The 18,035-nt window shown below is 38.6% G+C and overlaps 2 protein-coding genes across 3 annotated transcripts; both read right to left on the bottom strand.

Annotated features, from left to right (window-relative positions):
* Positions 1-1,056: 1,056 nt before the first annotated feature.
* On the bottom strand, positions 1,057-9,462 carry bsdc1 (BSD domain containing 1). Of its 2 annotated transcripts, none has more exons than XM_023353030.1 (11): positions 9,387-9,462; positions 8,822-8,876; positions 7,286-7,342; positions 7,025-7,192; positions 5,698-5,752; positions 5,344-5,459; positions 5,185-5,253; positions 3,593-3,677; positions 3,051-3,509; positions 2,864-2,967; positions 1,057-2,405 (listed from the first exon to the last, which is right to left on the bottom strand). In XM_023353030.1, the coding sequence occupies exons 1-11, from the start codon at positions 9,395-9,397 to the stop codon at positions 2,376-2,378; spliced, it is 1,209 nt and encodes a 402-aa protein (XP_023208798.1). In that variant the 5' UTR covers positions 9,398-9,462; the 3' UTR covers positions 1,057-2,375. The 2 variants fall into 2 exon arrangements, with proteins under 2 accessions (XP_023208798.1, XP_005799185.1); XM_005799128.2 differs by having other exon boundaries at positions 7,286-7,402; positions 9,387-9,459.
* Positions 9,463-13,843: 4,381 nt separating this feature from the next.
* LOC102235805 (oligodendrocyte transcription factor 3-like) lies at positions 13,844-14,614 on the bottom strand. The gene has a single exon (XM_005799179.1). The coding sequence runs from the start codon at positions 14,612-14,614 to the stop codon at positions 13,844-13,846; it is 771 nt and encodes a 256-aa protein (XP_005799236.1).
* Positions 14,615-18,035: the final 3,421 nt, after the last annotated feature.

The raw sequence follows: 18,035 nt of genomic DNA, 5'->3' as shown, positions 1-18,035 counted from the left end.
CAGCATCCATGTTGCAGAGGCAGCCAGCTGCACAGGTGTCCCTCCACCGTGACCTACATTTTACCCATTTGATGCCTCCAGATACACATCCACACAACACATTCCCAAATCTTTCCCTTGATACAGCAAGACAAGGTAATTAATTAAGCGATTCCTTGTAGAAATGTGGAAACTGTAACACCAAATTATGAGAGCGGAATATTGTGGCTAATAAGATGTGAGATGGATGCTGCTGAAAGAAAAGGAGTGGCAAGTTCTGACTGAGGAGCACTGGCTGGAGCAACAGCGCCATCTGGTGGTTGGTTTTGTCATCATGAAGTTGATCAACTGATGCTGGGCAGTGTAAGAAGTTTCATAGTCCTTATGAATATTTCTCCATCTGTTCTGAAGGTCTTAGATGTTCTTTTTCTTTGAATATTAACAATACAAGACAAAGCAGTCAAACAGATTGTTACCTTTACACTATCAGTAAATACAAGAATGCCAACTATGGGAAATTACTTCTTGTAGTTTTACTACACTGTAATTTTTACTTTCAATTCAGTAGTTTTATCAAGAAATATTGTTACTCTTTTTTGAGAAAAAATTCTGGATCCTCTACTTCTTCCTCTACTTCCTCCTCTAATATCTTCTCGCAATAAAGAACAAAAAAAATGCACCGGTTAGAGACCTACAGTTTATGTTAAAGTGAGACTTCTTGTTTGTACACAAGCTTAATTGTTCTGTTTTTATCTGCTGAGCCTTTTGTCCCATTTGGAGGTGAAGTGATTATTGAGAAACTGTTCATATTGTCAGTAGAAGTTCTTTACCCTGTTGTAAAATATGTATGTACATACTGTATGTGCACATTACAAATTGTAAATATTAGTTTCATAAATGTGTGTCCTGTCTGTCTCTGTGTTGCCCTGCGACAGACTGGCGACCTGTCCAGGATGTACCCCGCCACAAACTTAGTTTTCTGCACTTTTTTTGACGATGGAACACAGGGGGACTTGCATTCATGCATGAACCGCCAACATCTAACTAGAAATATGCGGTAATTCATGACAAAAATTATTAGTACGCATTATTTTTTTTAATGATAATAATCATTTCAGAGATCAAGTGAAGTACTTGGAAAATAATCCTGACAGCTCTGTAGACAGATGTGTGCAGAACAGCTGAAACTGAAGGAAATACACAGCTGAAAATTACAGACATGCAAGAAAGGCTTGAATAACAGCCTAAAAACAACAACAAAGTAAAACATACAACTCAACAATAACTATCTGTACAATGTTTTGCATATTGTCATTGCACAGACATGCAATTAAAAGCAGATAATTACAATAATTAAGCATTTATTCCAATATAAATATTACACCTCTTGGCTTAGTTGTCTCAGATACGGTACAGGTGAAAAGAAACAAAACAAAAACAAAAAAACAAAAGCGTGGAGCGTGCTCCTTGGTCTGCTTGGCACACCATCTGCTGAGCTTTCCCAACCAACAGAGAAACTTAATACGTTCTTTCTCAAATAAGTAAAGAGAAAGAGATGCTACCCTTAAAGTCAAGGATCAGATATCATACCAGTTTGAATTCCCTATATTCAAATGTGACCAGTGGTTAACTAGTTCTCTCTAATCAAACAAGACATTCATTACCCATGTGATGTGTTTGAAGGTGACGCAAACTAATATACAGTCAGCAACAGGCTTAAATATTGAATTAAAGGATGTGAGGGAGCAAACGGGGAAGGGAAACATTTGGATCAAGTCGTCACACCGCTGTGTGTGTCTGCAAGGCCTTAGGATCAAAGTCAAGAGGAATCCAAAATGAAAAGAAGGCCAGAATATTTGTTCCATTTTCCTGGATTCGCTTGCATATTAAAGATGAAAAACGAGGAAAGACAGAAACATGAGATGGACCTCCATTCAGTGATCGCTTTCATCTTATAAAGGTGACAAGCAGCATTACAGTTTATGGCCATCTTGCAGCCCAAGTTTAAGACTCGCAACATGAGATGTTTTTAATGGCATGAAGAGGAAAGAAAAGCAACTTCTCTGCCACAGCAAAACTTAACTGACTTCGAATGCTGGTTAGCCTCAAGGTCAGAAAAATTGCAACCTGCTGTACAGTAGTGTCATAAGCTTTTTCAACGAGGACACTCAGAGACCCCCTCTGGTTTACCTGCTCTAATCTGACAGCTGACGAAGCAGTCCAGTTCTTATTGCCCTTGGGGATTCTCTTTTCAACAGGCTTACCGCATGGTCCAAACCAGCCAGAAAACCCCCAACTGGCAATCATGACACGGTGACAGAGTGGAAAGAGTTAAAACACAATAAGCACGGTTCTAGACTGCTTTGACAGCGAGACGTGTTTTGCTTGTGAGGCTCTCAGTCCCAGTTCTCCCAGTCTTCATCCAGCTGGTAAGAGGAGAAGGAAGGAGATAATTAGCAAATCATCCCCAACCTCCTGAATATTTATCTAGCATAATATAGCTACAATTCCTTTATGTGAACCACCTCCTCCAGGTTGGCAGTTTAGAGAGTGTAAATTTAAACAGAAACAAGGATAAATGTATTTTTTCTCCCTGCCTGTATAGATCTCGATAACTAATAAATTTTAGTTGAACTTAATCCAGCTGGTGCGTTTTTTAAAATGATAAATGCATTCTTAGAACCTCCTTATTCTAATCATTTAAACTTTTTGTTACTTAGTGTATTTTGTCCTCCTATGACTGCTTTACAGCATTAAATAGTTTTTTGTATTAATTTCATAGATTATGAGTTTTGCATTCGAGTCCCAGCCTGGGGTCTCAGGGAGTTTTAATATTCTCCATGTGCATGTGTGGGTTCTCTCCAGGTACTCCTTTCAGACTTACCTCTCCAGTATCCTCTATTTTAGACAGAGCCAGTTGGACTTCTTCTTCTGTCATGTCAAGGTCAAAGTCCTTCTCCCAGTCCTCGCTCACGTCTGTGCTAGAGCCTGGAGGACAAAAGCCCAACAATGAGAAGCTTCTAAAACTATTAAGTTCTCAGTACCAGGCAAGCAGTAACATGGCGTTGTACCTTTCTTGCCGTTGTTGGAGGGCGTTGACTTTCCGCTGTCGGAGTTGAGCTCAAACACTCTCAGGTCTTGCGGTCCCTCTTCTTTCACCACCTCTGGTTGTTTAGAAGCAGGACTTCGCACTGACGTCACAGCGGATGGCTCCCCCTGAGCTTCTGGAGGCGAGTCACTCCTTCCGGTCTTCTGCTCTTCTGGTTTGTTGTCGACGACATCCTCCAACGTTGCTTCATTCAGTTTCTTGGTGAGCTCTGTGGCGGCGGGCGGAAGCTGCATCTCCACCTGCGTCGGCAGGCTGATGCTGTCGCTGCTGACTGAGAGGGTGGTGTTGGGCTCTTCGCTCGGAGAAAGGACAGGGCTCACCAGGGTGGTCTCAGTGGGAGCTGTAGAGCTGGCGGAGGGGTTAGAGTCTGATGGGGATGTGAGGGGAAGACGAGATGGTGAAGCAGCTCCAATAAAATCATCTGAAATGTGATCAGAAACACCGGAGAACAGAGTCAGTGAAAGGCTTTACATGAAAGCTGACAGATGTTTGTTGCCTGCATACCTTCCTCCTCCTCCTCCCATCCAAGGGTCTCTATGTGAGCACTTTGCTCCGCTCTTTGCTTCAGGGCCACTCTCCTCGCCTCCTCCTGAACACAGCACAGAACAATTCATGTTTTATTGCTCTAAATATTAGAAGATGTTGATGTTGGTGATATTTTACAGTTCTATTAAAAGTTTTACCCCAGCCCTCATTTCTTTATTCATTTCTAAACCTAAGAGTTCCTCAAGCTCTGTCAAACAAAAACAAGGCTTTAGTGGCAAAGACTTTTTATGAATCATATGCTAAGCCATTTTCAAAATCTTAGGTCACACTTTTATTCTAGGTGTGCAAGTGCTTCCACACAGAACTGCAACAGCTTTGAGGAAAAAAATTCCTATTTAACTGAGTTTTACACATTTTGTCCTGATCAAAGGGATGGAAGCATCATATGTCAGCAGCGGTGTTCAGATTAATCCAAAGTGAATAAACCAAAAAATCAAGGAGGGTAAAGGGGAGAGTATGCATTACCAAAAGTCAAGTTTGTGATGCTTGGCACATATCTAGTCTCTGTGTCACTACATGCATTCAAAATATGATTGGGTCTTATTTTTTGTAGTCATTTTGTAGTCATACTTGTGCACAAATATTTTTGTAGCACAAGTATGTGATGTGATGTATGTGATGACATTTTTTCCTGAGTTTTTTTTGGGGGGGGCTACTTTCATCAAGTGATTATGTTTGATTATGTTTGCACCTGGCTGTAAGGCAAATTTTTATACAGGGACAGTAATAAAGTGATGCTCTGCTACTGATCCTGCATGTTAAGGCTGTTGACATTTAGTATAATGAGATCTGATACCTGGAAAGAGGTTTTTAAATAAGAAAAATGATCTGATATTCATCAGAATAGAAGCAATAAATATTCTGGTAGCATAAAGAAGACTCAAAATTAGACATTTTTAGCATCAGTGAGGTGTTGGATCAATCTAATTGTAACAGGCCAATTATTACAGTAAAACCCGTTTTACCTCACCTGTTGGTCCTCATCCTTAATATACATAATTAATGACATTTTGGCTCTTTTGAGAATCACTCTCTCAGAGAAATAAACATTCTGCCTTTATGACTAGTTGTTGTCCAAGTGTCTAAAGATCCAATTTAAAATTGGTTCTCTGCTATTTCTTGACAATGCTGGTCACTATCCTGAGCATCAGAGCCTTTCTATGCTTAAATTCCTGAGAATACTGGGCAATTCCAGAGCTCTCCAGCAGATGTCACTCAACACATTCTACTAAAATGAATGGCTGGCCTTCGGTCCAGAAAAAATTATCCTATATCACTACGAAAAAAAAAACACATAGAAAAAAAGGTAAACATCAATCCTCAAGCAGCTGAAACCATCACAAAACACACAATCTCTGGTTCTGTTTATGGGCACTTGAAATATATCTTACCAACGTATTGTATCAGACAAATATAGTATAAATTGTACATATAGTTCCTCAGTAAGCCATGACAAATATCTGACTAGCATACTTCTGTCTTAGCAGCCACCTGCAGTTATTTCATTTGCTGTATTTCTTCTATATTTTCAAATAAACATGGCAGTTTACCTGATCCAGCTGGAAGACCTTGTAGAAATATCTCTGCCAGAATTCTGAATGGGACACGGCAGCTGGAACCTGGAGTAAAGAGAAACACACTTTATTGCATATCTTAGATAAAAAAAGACGAGCAGAAAGTTCAAAACGTCGAGAACCAAAAAGAGATACCATTTTGGTGTAGAGAGCTCGTATAGATGGACTGTTGACCAAAAGTTCTGATATTTCGCCTTTCTTATCGTCCAGACTGAAACTGGACAGCCAGCAATCAAACTGCTCAGGAGGGCCTGCAGTAAGGAAAATAATGTCCGATATGTAGATATCATACTTTGCAAAACCCAGAAATGTTTGACAATATTATTGTAACATTTAAATTTAAAATATAAAATCAGGTGCAAATCTAATAAAAAAACAGATTTTGTTCTCTTCAAAGAATATGTCAAAGCACATCAGCCACAAAATAGACCACAATAGTTTAAATTGTTTAAGTCCTCATAAAAACTGTTTCACTAATCTCCATCTCACCATCAGGCTCATTGCAGTATGTAGCGGGGTCAGCCTGCAAACTGTAGAGACGCGCCTGCGGGAAAAGACACAAAACTGTTAAAATAAATTATTGAACAATGGTTGTTTTATTCACACATACAAATCATGTGTTCACTTTCAACTGTTGGTCCATTCACAAACAAATGAAAACCAGAGATGCCCTCAGCAAGCATACTGCTGAATGCTTCCAGGGGAATTTCTCAGAAAACCTGCACAGAAGCAGGTTATGTTCAGAAAAGTCTTTAAAAAGCCAGCTGTCGGGTTAACGGTTGATCCCAGAGGAATACTTCCTCTGGCAGCAAGACTTCAAGTTTTTTGGGGGGTTTTTTTATTGCCTTGTGTTTTATTGACCCATATACTTGAGAGCACTATCAAATCATATTGCCAGGAGAGTGAAGAGAAAAGTTCAAATGAAACAGAAAAACAATACGAGCCTCATAGGCGTTATTCATTTATTTACAGTAATGACACACTAACTCCTAAAACAAGTTTTTACAACATGCCTGCTGAATTTGAAAACCATAACGTTTTGTGTCCCCGTGCAGCGAGAGAGAGAGAGAGAGAGGGAAAACCATGATGAAATAATGTTTCTTCAGAGATGAATACAGAAAACAAAATGTCAAGCTAAAAAAAGGTATCACACATGTCTTCTATTTACATTGGGCAAGTGTTACGGTCACAGATGTTGCTGAAATCCTCTCCAGCTCATCGGATCTTGCACCATCAATTTTTATCAGTTCTAACAAGTGATCTCTGATTTAACACTGCTGTCCATCACTTCAAGTCAGCCCCTTGACTGATAAAGTTGAAGAACCATCTTTACCTGGAATTACATTGTCAGGTATGCTTTTACTTTGAACACCAATTTTCAAGTCTTTCCACAAATTCTCAACTGGATGTAGGTGTTCATTTTTTGGGTTTTTGTCTCTGCTTCGCACATTTAATTTGGGGATTTTGTATTGATTTTTTAAAAAATGTCTGAAAGTGGCACTGAATTTAGTCCTTGGACAAGTTTATATAGCTTTGAATGGCGGCATGAATATCTTAGAACATAATGTCCAGCTCCAGTCCTCAAGGGCCAGTTTTAGATGAGTTTCTGCTCCTATACAGCTGATTGAAACAGTCCAAATCAGTATGTCAAAGTTCTGTAAAGACCTGCTGATGAAGCATCATTTGATTCAGGTCTGTTAAACAAGGGACAGAACTAAAACATGCTGAGTTTGGACGCCACTGCCTTAGAAAGAATTAAAAATCTCATTTTGCAGTTTTGTTTATTTTTTTATTGTTACAAGTATTCAATACTGACCTTAGAACTGTCGTAAAGCTCTGTGGTTCCTGCTGGCGTTGCCACCAACGTGATCACATCACAATCAATGGTTTTATCAGGAGGAGGAGCAAGAGTGTCTGTTATCACCCCCAAGAAACTAGACAGGCTCTTCTTCACCTTCTCTGTTGTCTCAGAAGACCCTTCCACCTGGAAAAAAACATACATGATGCAGTGGGAGTGACGAAACATCAGTCAGTCTTCATCTGAACACTTTTTTATGGCAAAATGACAAAGACTTACAGCAAGCTTGTTTTTGACAGCATTGGCTGTAGCCACAATCGAGCAGGCCGTGTCATGCTGAACCACAGTGGAGAACTCTGTCAGGTCTCTCTTTAGGAATTCTAAGGCCTCAGATGACTGCAGGGCAGTCAGATAAACAGAATAAAAAGTCATAGAACTGCTTTGTCATAGTTAATTACAGTAATAGCTTAGGTCAGAAAACAAAGTTGAGAAAAGTCAAGGAAATAGTAGTGGCAAGTGGGGAGTCCATTCTGATGATGGACAAAAATACCTAAAATAACAAAAAGACTTGCATCTTTTCAGCTCAAGTCGTTTGAGCTCAAACTGGAAGTCAGTGACTAAACTGAAAGTCAATATCAAAACATATTCAAAAGTAAAAAAAAAAAAAATTGGTAAAGTGCCCCAAGAAGTACAAGAGAATTTCCATTTCACTGCATCATAACTTTATACCAACATCCTAGCTCAGCATTCATAGCCACAGAGTTTGTGAGGTGAAGCAAATGCCTCTGTCAGGGACATGTTCTTCCAAATGTGGCGTGCAAGCAATGGATTTTTATGTTCATTGACTATATGAGGTCTTAACAAAGATTCCAAACATTATTTGTAAAAGGGTAAATAAATAGTCCACAGGTTTACACCCAATGGAACATTGAATTTTAGTCACAGATTTTCACCATTGTCACTTAAAATCCTTTAATTTAACAGTTTCAATTAATCTGATGCCAAATAAATACATCCATCCTCAAATGTGCCTCTGTTGGCTTTCGTAATGCATATTTGTATGAATTTCAACATTATACTAAACTGTTACAATTAATTTGACACAGGAGGCTAATTTGAAATATCAAAGTTTACAAGGGGAAAAAAACATAATTTGAAGTAGAAAGAAGCCAGTTGGAGTTACAGATGTTAGCCTGCTTTAAAAAAACACACACAATAGACGGTACTTGCTGTCTATTGTTATAAAATGAATAGAAAAAATCTATGTCAAGGGTAATTAAAGCCATATGCTGCTTTAAAGCTGCAGATTTAAGACCCCAGGTCTAGATCCACACTGTTTTCAAACGTCTGTAACTTAATTATAAAAAATGAGTTAATAAATGTCTCTCATTACAGCTTACACTGATAAAACATTTAGAAAAACACTTTGCTGAACGAATATTTGTCATCTTGTCAAAACTCGGACAGCAAATGAAAGAACATTATGTATCCCAGAATCTCATATATTTAAACTATAATCACTCCCTTTAATTAGGAACTTAAATAAGTGACCTGGGTGTCAGTATCAAAATACGTTTGCCAACCTCTAAAACAAGTTTGTCGTACAAATAGTTTCCAAAAAAAAAAAAAAAAAAAAAAAGATACTCACAAAGCTGAGCAACGCGTTTGCTCAGACAGCGACAGACGAGAATGAATAACTGCATGAAACAACATGCAGTTTCATGCTGCAAACAACTAGACAGGTCGAGGCCGATGCATCAGATAAAAACAAAACATTAATTTATTTTAACTGCGTTAAGATAGAGAAATGATTACCTTGTCTTTCACGGCCTGATAGCTCTGCTGAAACCAACCTCCCCACCAGCCTTCTCTGTGGAAGACACATTTTCAAGAACACCAGATATCTATTTAAAAACTAAATAATACGTGCGTGTTTACACGGTTTAAATGCGGCTATTCTCAGTGTTTCTGTTTGTCAAACACTCCTGAGCAAGATAACGTCTGTGCTGGCGTCAGCTGTTGGACAAATATACGATTAAACGTCAAGGAAGGCGATTTATTGCAACTTCGACGGCTGAATATGAGTAATTGGTGTAGAAACTACGAACGCGTGCAGTCTGGTGGTTTCGATTTTGAGATTTAAACAGTTTTAACACTAAGCTAACCAGGCTAAGCTAAAGCGATCACTGCTATGTTTTGGTAAACAAATCCACTTCCTGAACTCATTTCTAAAGCTGCAGATCGCCATAGTAACAACAAATTACCGACATTAACTCTTATGAGACACGCAATTCAACAAGAATCGGTTCAGTTCAATATCACACCGCTATTACATAAAATAAGACAAAAAACAACAAGTATTTTGCGACTTCTCTCTCACCCTTCAGCCATCTTCAGACGATGACATCACAGATTATAGTGAACTCCGACCCCCCACCAGATGTCAAAACTTTTCCACGTCATACAGTCTGACGTGGACTTTCCCAGATACGCTCTTATTTTTCACTATTTCTGAAAAACCGTCGTATCAAACGGATGCGCATCTTAGTGTTAAAAATTTAAAAATAATAATCTTCTGCTGCGCCAACTACGGTGGCTGCAAAGAACCAAACAGTTCGGCAACGCAAAAGCGGACGTTATGTCGTGACGTATTTGATGTTGAAAGCATGGAGATGAATACTTATACATGTGTATGGTTGAAATATATATTTATGATCAAAAATGCTCAGTTGAAGGCTATTTCAAAGATTTATCTCTGTTAAATAAAAAAAGCACTTTAAGCATTTAATTTCTGATCATCTGAACATTAGTTTTGATTGTATTTCACTTTTCCGTCAGTGAAAATGTAATGTGGACACAGAATTAATACCTGTTGCTTTGTAAAAAAAAAAAAAAAAAAAAAAAAAAATTCAAGAGAAATAAAATAAGGAATCAAAAATAGAATGAAACAAAGACAGAAATAGATAAAGGAACAAAGAAAGAAGGAAATTTAGACAAAATATTTGGCTCCATCCTTCACACTTTTTAAACAATGTAGGTTGTATAAATTTTGGGCTTAGATGGACGGTTTGTTTTTAACTTTTACTTCCTATTGTTTCTTGTTATTTGTTTTGTCTTCTATTTACTCTAACTGCTGTATTCCAAAATAAATGAAAAGCTGAGCACCTTTACTTAAATGCTTGGATTGGTCACTATGGATCAAGTTATCAGTTCATTAAAAAAAATAAAATATCTATTTTAATTTTGAAACATAAACTACTCAGAATTAAAACTCTCCCAGAATGTGAAATCAAACTATAAGACAATTACAAGGATAGGGAAATTCATATTGGCCACCTGCATGATAGTAACATTTTTATCACCGCTTATTATTCAGTTTTCTTGTTGTATTTTCAGAAATTTTGCTTTATATTAAACAATTCATAACTCATTTTTTTCAACATATTAAAAAATGGAATGCATTATTCAGAATTTGCTTTCTGTAAGTGCTACAACAGTTCAGAAAAAGCTTAAAAGTTATAGGTTCAACTTTTTTTTTTAAATGTCTAGCTTACAATCCACATGTTTACAACTAATAAACATATATTAAGTTGAAAATTACAAGCTGAAAAGATTATTTGAAAAAAAACTGATATAAAGAGATTACACATTTTCCCCCATATTTTCTCCAATGCTATGTTAAAATTTACAGTTATATATTTTACATAAATTAACCTGGATGTTTTCAACCATTATTGAGTAAGAACAGATTTTCAGTGTATCATAAAAAAGAGGATAATATTCAGCAAGGGGTAGTTTAACACACATTTCTTTTTAATTAAACCCAATTTAAACTATAAAAATAAGTGTATCAGGACCAAAGCTTTTCTCAGCCATTATGTAAACTAATCAGCGTTTAGCAATTTGAACGTGAATCCTGTCATCAGTCTCCTCTCTGTACATCTGTGAGCAAATGTGTTCACCATATTCGATGTGTGCATTGACCCCAAGCAGCTGTGCTTTTCCCCTCATCAGTATTCTGTGTGGGGGGAAAAAAGGTGGTAGGGGGTGTTTTTACTAAGCAAAAAATGAATAAGAACAGGCTACAAGCCTCTGGAAGTGTGTCCTCCCCTAATTGAAGTTCGCCTTTCTCCAGACGCTGCACATTGTGTGCGTATGTCCTCCAATATGCCTGTCCCCGTCCAGCCCTGGGTCCCGTTAATTGGGCCTTTCAGTTCCCTAATTAACTCTGTCAGCGCAGGTCGGCCTGAGCCAAGTCGGGATAAGCACCCCTCTATTGATCAGAATCTAAAGCAGTTAACTTATCCATCTGTCCACATGGGTGTGGACATTAAATTAAGAAAAAGAATGTGTAATGCTATATCACAGCATTCTTAGCTTGGTAAAAGAGATTCTTTGAGGCACTTAATTCATGTCTTGCATGATGAATTAAAGCAAATACATTAAAATAAGTTATTTAATTGCACTTTGTTACTTGCAACACAAAGTCAGCAAATTTGTGGGCATAGCTGAAAAGATGGTTGAGAAAGGCAGCCTACAAACTTGGTGGAGGAATGGTCCAAATTACCATGTAAATGACAATTTCACCAAATAGTAAGGACACGAATAAACCCCCCTGAATTTGAAAGTTCAAAAAGGAATTTCTCTAAAAAATAATATTATTCTGGCTGTTAGCAGAATCATAAGACAAAACAGGAAATGATATTTCATGTGAAAACATAGTAACGTTTTTGAACCTCCATAAAATTTTGGATATTGTTAAGATGCTTCATTTTAAGTGTTTTACCAAAATGAATTAAATGATTTTGATTATATTATGAAACCTAGTTGAAAGTGTTCTAAAGGACGTTTGCCATAATTAAGTTCTGTTAGAAAAATATATTATATTGGTTTCATTTTTTTAACAGTAGATTTGACATTTTGAGATTTGTTTTCAACTAGATTTTTTTGAAAGCTAGTTTTACAGTAGTCATAATGCTGTTAAAACCTTTATCTACAATCTGCTAATTAATAAATTCAGATGTAACAGTGAGCTTTAAATAGTTTTGGATGGGTTTTTCTAAACATAAATGTAGGAATAATTTTATGTGGTGGACATAGTTACATGCTAACTGTGTCACTTAAATCAGAAAGTCCTCTGCTGGTCGGCTTATGCTGAGGACAGGAGTGATGACTGCAGAGACTGCTCATAATGGTACACAGAGGACATGCCCATATTGTATGATTTAAGAAGCATATCCATTACACACCACAGTCATCACACCCGCCCACACATGCACATAGACTTTCCAGACCACTGATGCCATATTGTGGGTTAACACCATCTGGTGCCAATCAGAAAACACCAGCTTTGCACAAGTCAGTGTCTCTAATTATCTACCTCCAGCAAAGGCAAGCCGATCCCCACTAATCTCCTCAATGTGTTCAGCTTCCCATTCCCACCTGTGCCCCAGTAAAGAGGGGGAGGTCTGTGGCTCTCTGTGTCATGGGACCGGGGACCAGGTGACGGCGCGGTGCCGGTCCCCACAACAGAAGCCGCAGCGCTTGGTTTGGCTGGCAGCTGCTTCCCCCTACTGAGACATCCCACAGCTGACAAACCCCCGGCGCTGACAGGAGCTCTTTACAGTGTCAATAGCCTCATATATTTGAGCTAACCGCCTTTGTGGTGAGCGAGGGTGTCAGGCCTTTTGGCCCGACAGCGCTTGTTACCATGATGAAATGTAGATTGAATGGAGGGGGTCTATGTCCCAGGCACGAGAGCTTTGACTCCCCCTGTCTTTGTGTCCACATGTCCATTGTTCAAACCCTCTTCAGCTTTGTGATAAGGAGGAGGTGGGTGAGAATGACTTACATCTCTTCATTCTCCCTGATCTCCAGCTCATCTGTCAGCCGTGGGAGGATAAGCATGTATTTTACACGCTTGATTTGTTGCTAAGTGAAGGCCAGCCATTGCTGACTTGTTTAACTAAATCATGTTCATGGCTCTCCATTGGTCTTGTTTGCATAAACAGACAGGTTTGTGGTTTATTTGAGCCATTTTTTATTTCATATGGTCTGAATTTTGACTTTTATGACAATCACAGCAAAAACTGACTGGAGAGATTGGATGGTGTGGGGAAATGTTCATAAAACTGCACTATTAGTTTAGCTTTAATTTAATCCTTTTGTATGCCTCATAACCACAATCATACGAGACAGTGACAAATGGCTGGCCTGCAGCTGAGGACATCGTTGTGTCCCTCGCCTGCATCTGACAAAAGTGACGCGCCTTCATGGCGCCTGTGTCGTCCTTTCATCTCCAACACCCTGTTGAGGTGAAGATTGATGGCGCCACATTCAGCTTCTGTGCTGTCGTATTGTCTCACCCTCCTGTCCCTCCTTAGCTCTTAGTGTTCCCTAAGCTGGTTAGCAACAAATACCCCCCCTTTACCAATTTCTACTAACAAAATCAGTGTAAAATCTATGTTGCACAATAGTTAATTGCACATATCTATCATATCTGGTCTCAAATTTTTACTTGGGGAAGTAAAGATGTTTTGTGTGGTTTTCATTGTTCAGCAATGAAAACAAACGAAAGAAGAATGAGGAAAACAAGTTAGTTTCAAATTTATTTTGTTTAATTTAGGAAAATAGAAATACTGAACATATCTGTTCCAATTTTTTTTTACAAGCTTTCCTTACCACAAACATTGGATAAGTTGCAGATTTTGTTACACAAGTAAAAGGCCCAATGTTGCTCTATAACAAAGTACAAAATATTTTTTTGACAAAATAGCAGCAGTTTGTATGTACAATATGAACAAGTTTGGCTTCAGTCATTTTGTTGCAAGTCCTCCTTCATTTATTCATAGACAAGCTGTGCAATGTGGAGGTGGCGGTCGGCAGAGGCTGGCAGAGTGTGCACGGGCATGGCATGCCAGGAAAATGTCTGTAGGAGCCACCAAGGTGGAGTGGGTCCTTGAGAAGGCCCTGCACTGGAGCATGGAAGCCCAGGAAGCTAGCTGATGGAGGGGAATGAGGAGCTGGAGCTGAGGAGGGAGGAGAGGAGTGATGCTGCAGAGCTGTAGGTGTGCTGCCCACCAGAGAGTGAAGGGACTGGGCCAGAGGATGCAGAGGGAGGTGAACAGATGTGGCTGCATGGTTGATAGTTGAGTGGGCAGTGGAGCGGCTCTGGGCGGCAGCACCACCTCCGTAGACGTCCCCGACCAGTTTTTTCATCTCCTCTAGAGAGCTGGACAGCATGAGAATGTAATTACGAGCTAGAAGCAAGGTGGATATTTTGGACAGTTTGCGAACAGAAGGTCCATGAGCGTAGGGCATCACCTCCCTCAGTCCGTCCATGGCCTGGTTCAGGTCATGCATCCTCTTCCTCTCCCGGCTGTTGACTTTGAGCCTTAAGTCTTGCATCTCCTCCTTGCTGAGTTCAGACCTGCTCTTGGTCTTCCCGCCTCCACGTTCCATCCTGCCTTGGTCAGCCTCACTGTCATTTTTATTCTCCTGGCAGTATTTCTGAAAAATAGTGTTGGAGAAGAAGCTGCCGGTAGAGTCATCCACTACCAGGTCTGGAGATGAGGATCGGCTGCACGTGGAGCTGGCATCTGAATCCATTTCAGTTTTTTTTTTTTGAAAAATTGTCCAAAATCCTTAATTTTTAAAGTCACAGAGGTTTTGCTGTACAGTCTGTTCCACAGGAGTGAAAGTGTTTGAAATCTGTCGCGCCGTGGGCCTGCTGGTGTGTATTTATATTGGGGACACAACAAAGGAACAATAAGCTGCATAATGAGACACTTAGGGCCACAGCCAATTGCAGAAGGGACACACTTTCACCCCCCTGTTACACCTCCTTCATGCAGCCCCACTTCACCTTCCCACACCCCCTTTTTGCTCCCCTAATCTAATGAGTCCACTACACATTAACCAAAACAAAGATATATTCACATATCATTTTCAGCTATTCTTATAGAATCATCCATGGCTATATAAAAATGCAAAGACTTTATGCCACAAATCAAGATTAATGAAAAAAATATAGATATAATATAAATGTTTTCTTGAGTTTTGTAGTTTGTCTGAAAAGAAAGTGAAAGTGATGACCTCAGAGTTCAACAGGCCACCATTTTTATTGCTGTCTGCCATTTCACCAGATAGATGATGCCTCCAAGGCCTTATTTGCATATGGTTTCTATGAGACACTTTGGAGAAAGGTATGAGGCACCATATGAGGCGGCTTAAACATGTAAAGAGCAGCGTTAATGGAAGACTGGGTACAATTCAACTAGGAGTTAAGACAAAGAAGGTCAAATAAATTTGAATTGGCTTTCCAAACAGTCTGTGAAATCACATCACTGTTTCTGGAAGGGGGTCCTTCATGGAGAGGTAGTTAAAAAGATACTAAAGAGGCCACAGCACTGTCTTCAGATAACTAAATGGTATTTCAGTAAAATCTCACCTTCTAATCGTTAAAAGTTAAAGATACACTCTAAAAACTTGTAACAGAATATACAAGGTCATGCATAGCTTGTATCTTCAGCTGTTTTAGAACAAACAACTTTGTACAACAGGCTGTTGTTCTCCCTGAAGCACTAAACATGTCCTCTTTAAAACATGCATTTGAAGGCTAGAAACAGCATTTTCCAGAGCAGCAAGAGAGACTCCATTGCAAGGATTCCTGCAGAGAGCTCCGATTGCAAAACTCTCAAAAAAAAAAACAACTAATTATCATAGCTAAAATGTGGAAAGGCTTTGTCCTATCCCTTTTCAAAACACTTTCATAACATATTAGAATTTTTTTAAATGCAAAAGGATGAAATAAGAAAATATAATTAATGTGAGCACTAACAGAGGTTTGATGCAATTGTTATGAAAATGTGCACAACAGGTATATGTCTTTTGATTTAAAAAATTTATTGGTGATTGGTAACAGCCAAGGAACGTTTTCCATTATCAACACGTACTAAAGTTTTAAAATAACTTTTATTTCAAACACTTAACTTTTCTATGCATCTTCAGGGTCCTTTTAATGAGATAAGAGAGGAACTGGAGAGACAGTGGAGTATTTCAAATTTTCCCTGGTTATATCTTGGATTTTGATAATAATCAAATAATAATAAAATGATGTTTTCTTAGTACATAGTGGCAACTAGTGTTTGCTGACATGCTAAATTACTAGTAGTGTTTTCTAACCTAACTGTAGTATAATGGCTAAGATGGTTATGATGCCTAAGGCTGAATACTGATTCGACTTGATAGTAAAATGCTGTTGCTGTAATGCATACTGATAAGGTTTTTTTTTTCGCTCTCTTGTGTTCATTAAAACATCAGTGGTAAATGCAAATGAAAACATTTTACCTTTGCCTTCTTACCTTTTCACCCCCCATGTTTTAATGCATAGATTAAAGAACCTACCACAAATGTTTTGCATGGCTACATACAATCGCTCCTCATTTTACTAGAAAATCTCAAGCTTTTATTAGTCTTGTAACTACTATTAAAAAAACATGACATATGCTGTTATTCTTTTGTCAAAAGGATTAAAAAAAGACTACTCATCTAATTATTAAAAGATCTGTACCAAATATCCTCTTCTGGTAAAAGTACTTTCATGTTCTGACAATATCGTATTAACTTTTCAGTAGACATGTAAAGAAAACATTGTTGTATTTTATGTAGTCTATAATTGCTCCTCAGATTTGTCCGTTGTTAAATGCCAGATGGGTCTCCCAGTGGTTTACATGTTGCTTAATGTGCAACTTCAAAGCAAAAAAATCCTCCCAAACTGATTCTACTCACGGACTTAAAAGAGCGTCTCAACCAGGAATCAAAAGGGTTCTGAAGACCCCCCACCACCGCTCCATCAGGGCGCTTCGGATTAGCCAATATTCAGGGATATTATAATTGGTGGAACCTGGAGAGCTAACATAAGCCATTTATTTGGAGCATATGGATATTCCCATCGTTAGGCTCTGAGCCAAAATGGCTGCTTGATTCTCATCTGTTAATTGGGTCAGATCCTAATTAACAATGTGAGACAAAATATTCTTTTAATAGAAAAGAAAATTAATGTTTTCAGCCAAAAAGGAATTTGAAAAATAATGCTGGAAATCTTGATGTGAATATCTGAGGATGATTCATACTGTCAGAGACCAAGAATAGGGAGACATATGGACTGTTGCTGATCAATTGAGTGCATCAATAGTTCTTCTATTACTTCATTTTTATATTCATGGCCCAAATAAGTCCCATTGTGTGTCATTTTTATTCTTATTCATGTGTTTGCAGAGGCAACGGGCCACACAGAGAGACAGAAGATCAAGCTTTGCATTTTACAAATGAAAGCGTAACCACCTTCCATGTTTCCATATAATCCTTCAGTTTTTAACCCTCCATCAGAGTGTTTTACTTTCTTCTCTAGATGTCACCTTTCAGGACCCTTCATCCAGTTCTTAGAGCTGAGACATCCTCTTTTTCTCCCACAGGCTTTACGGTCCTGCTTTCTGATGCCTCATGGGGTGCACTCCAATGAAAGTGCTCAGGTGACCATAAAATGAGGGCATTATCGCAGGCATATGCTTGTAGTGACAGAGGATCAGCCCAGATTAGGGCCTCTTATAGCTCAATAAAGCACTGAGCTGAAGAGCAAACCTGTGCTGTTCAGCATAAGACCTCTTTTGCTCTCTGCTGGTCATTGTTTAACGGGATCAGGGACTCGATCTTCTCTACACCCACCAGGCTTTAATCTGGGCATGTGGCCGAAAGAAGATCCTGGGGTTGTTTACAGTTTTGGATCACACACTATCATTCTTGCATCAACTAGGATAAAACTCTTTGCAAAAGTATATACTGTATATCAATTTTCCACAGATTATCATATTACAACCAGCAACATCATTGTGTTATATTGGAATTAATGTTTTTGAGAAACACAAAGTAGCACATATAACCTGCTTTATTTTTACACCTAAATAAAATCCAGTACAAGCAATTACTTTCAGAGGTCAGCTGATGAGTGAATTCAAGTAGTTTATTTGTA

Source organism: Xiphophorus maculatus, chromosome 19 (assembly GCF_002775205.1).
Source record: "Xiphophorus maculatus strain JP 163 A chromosome 19, X_maculatus-5.0-male, whole genome shotgun sequence".
NCBI lineage: Eukaryota > Metazoa > Chordata > Actinopteri > Cyprinodontiformes > Poeciliidae > Xiphophorus > Xiphophorus maculatus.
Note: the sequence above shows the minus strand (reverse complement) of the source record. Positions and strands in the feature narration are given on the sequence as shown.

Coding starts and splice junctions, on each gene's coding strand:
- LOC102235805 (XM_005799179.1), bottom strand. CDS start 14,614: ATGGATTCAGATGCCAGCTCCACGTGCAGCCGATCCTCATCTCCAGAC.
- bsdc1 (XM_005799128.2), bottom strand. Junction 3,510..3,592: donor ATGGGAGGAGGAGGAGGAAG/GTATGCAGGCAA, acceptor ATCACATTTCAG/ATGATTTTATTGGAGCTGCT. Junction 2,968..3,050: donor CTCCAACAACGGCAAGAAAG/GTACAACGCCAT, acceptor TTTGTCCTCCAG/GCTCTAGCACAGACGTGAGC.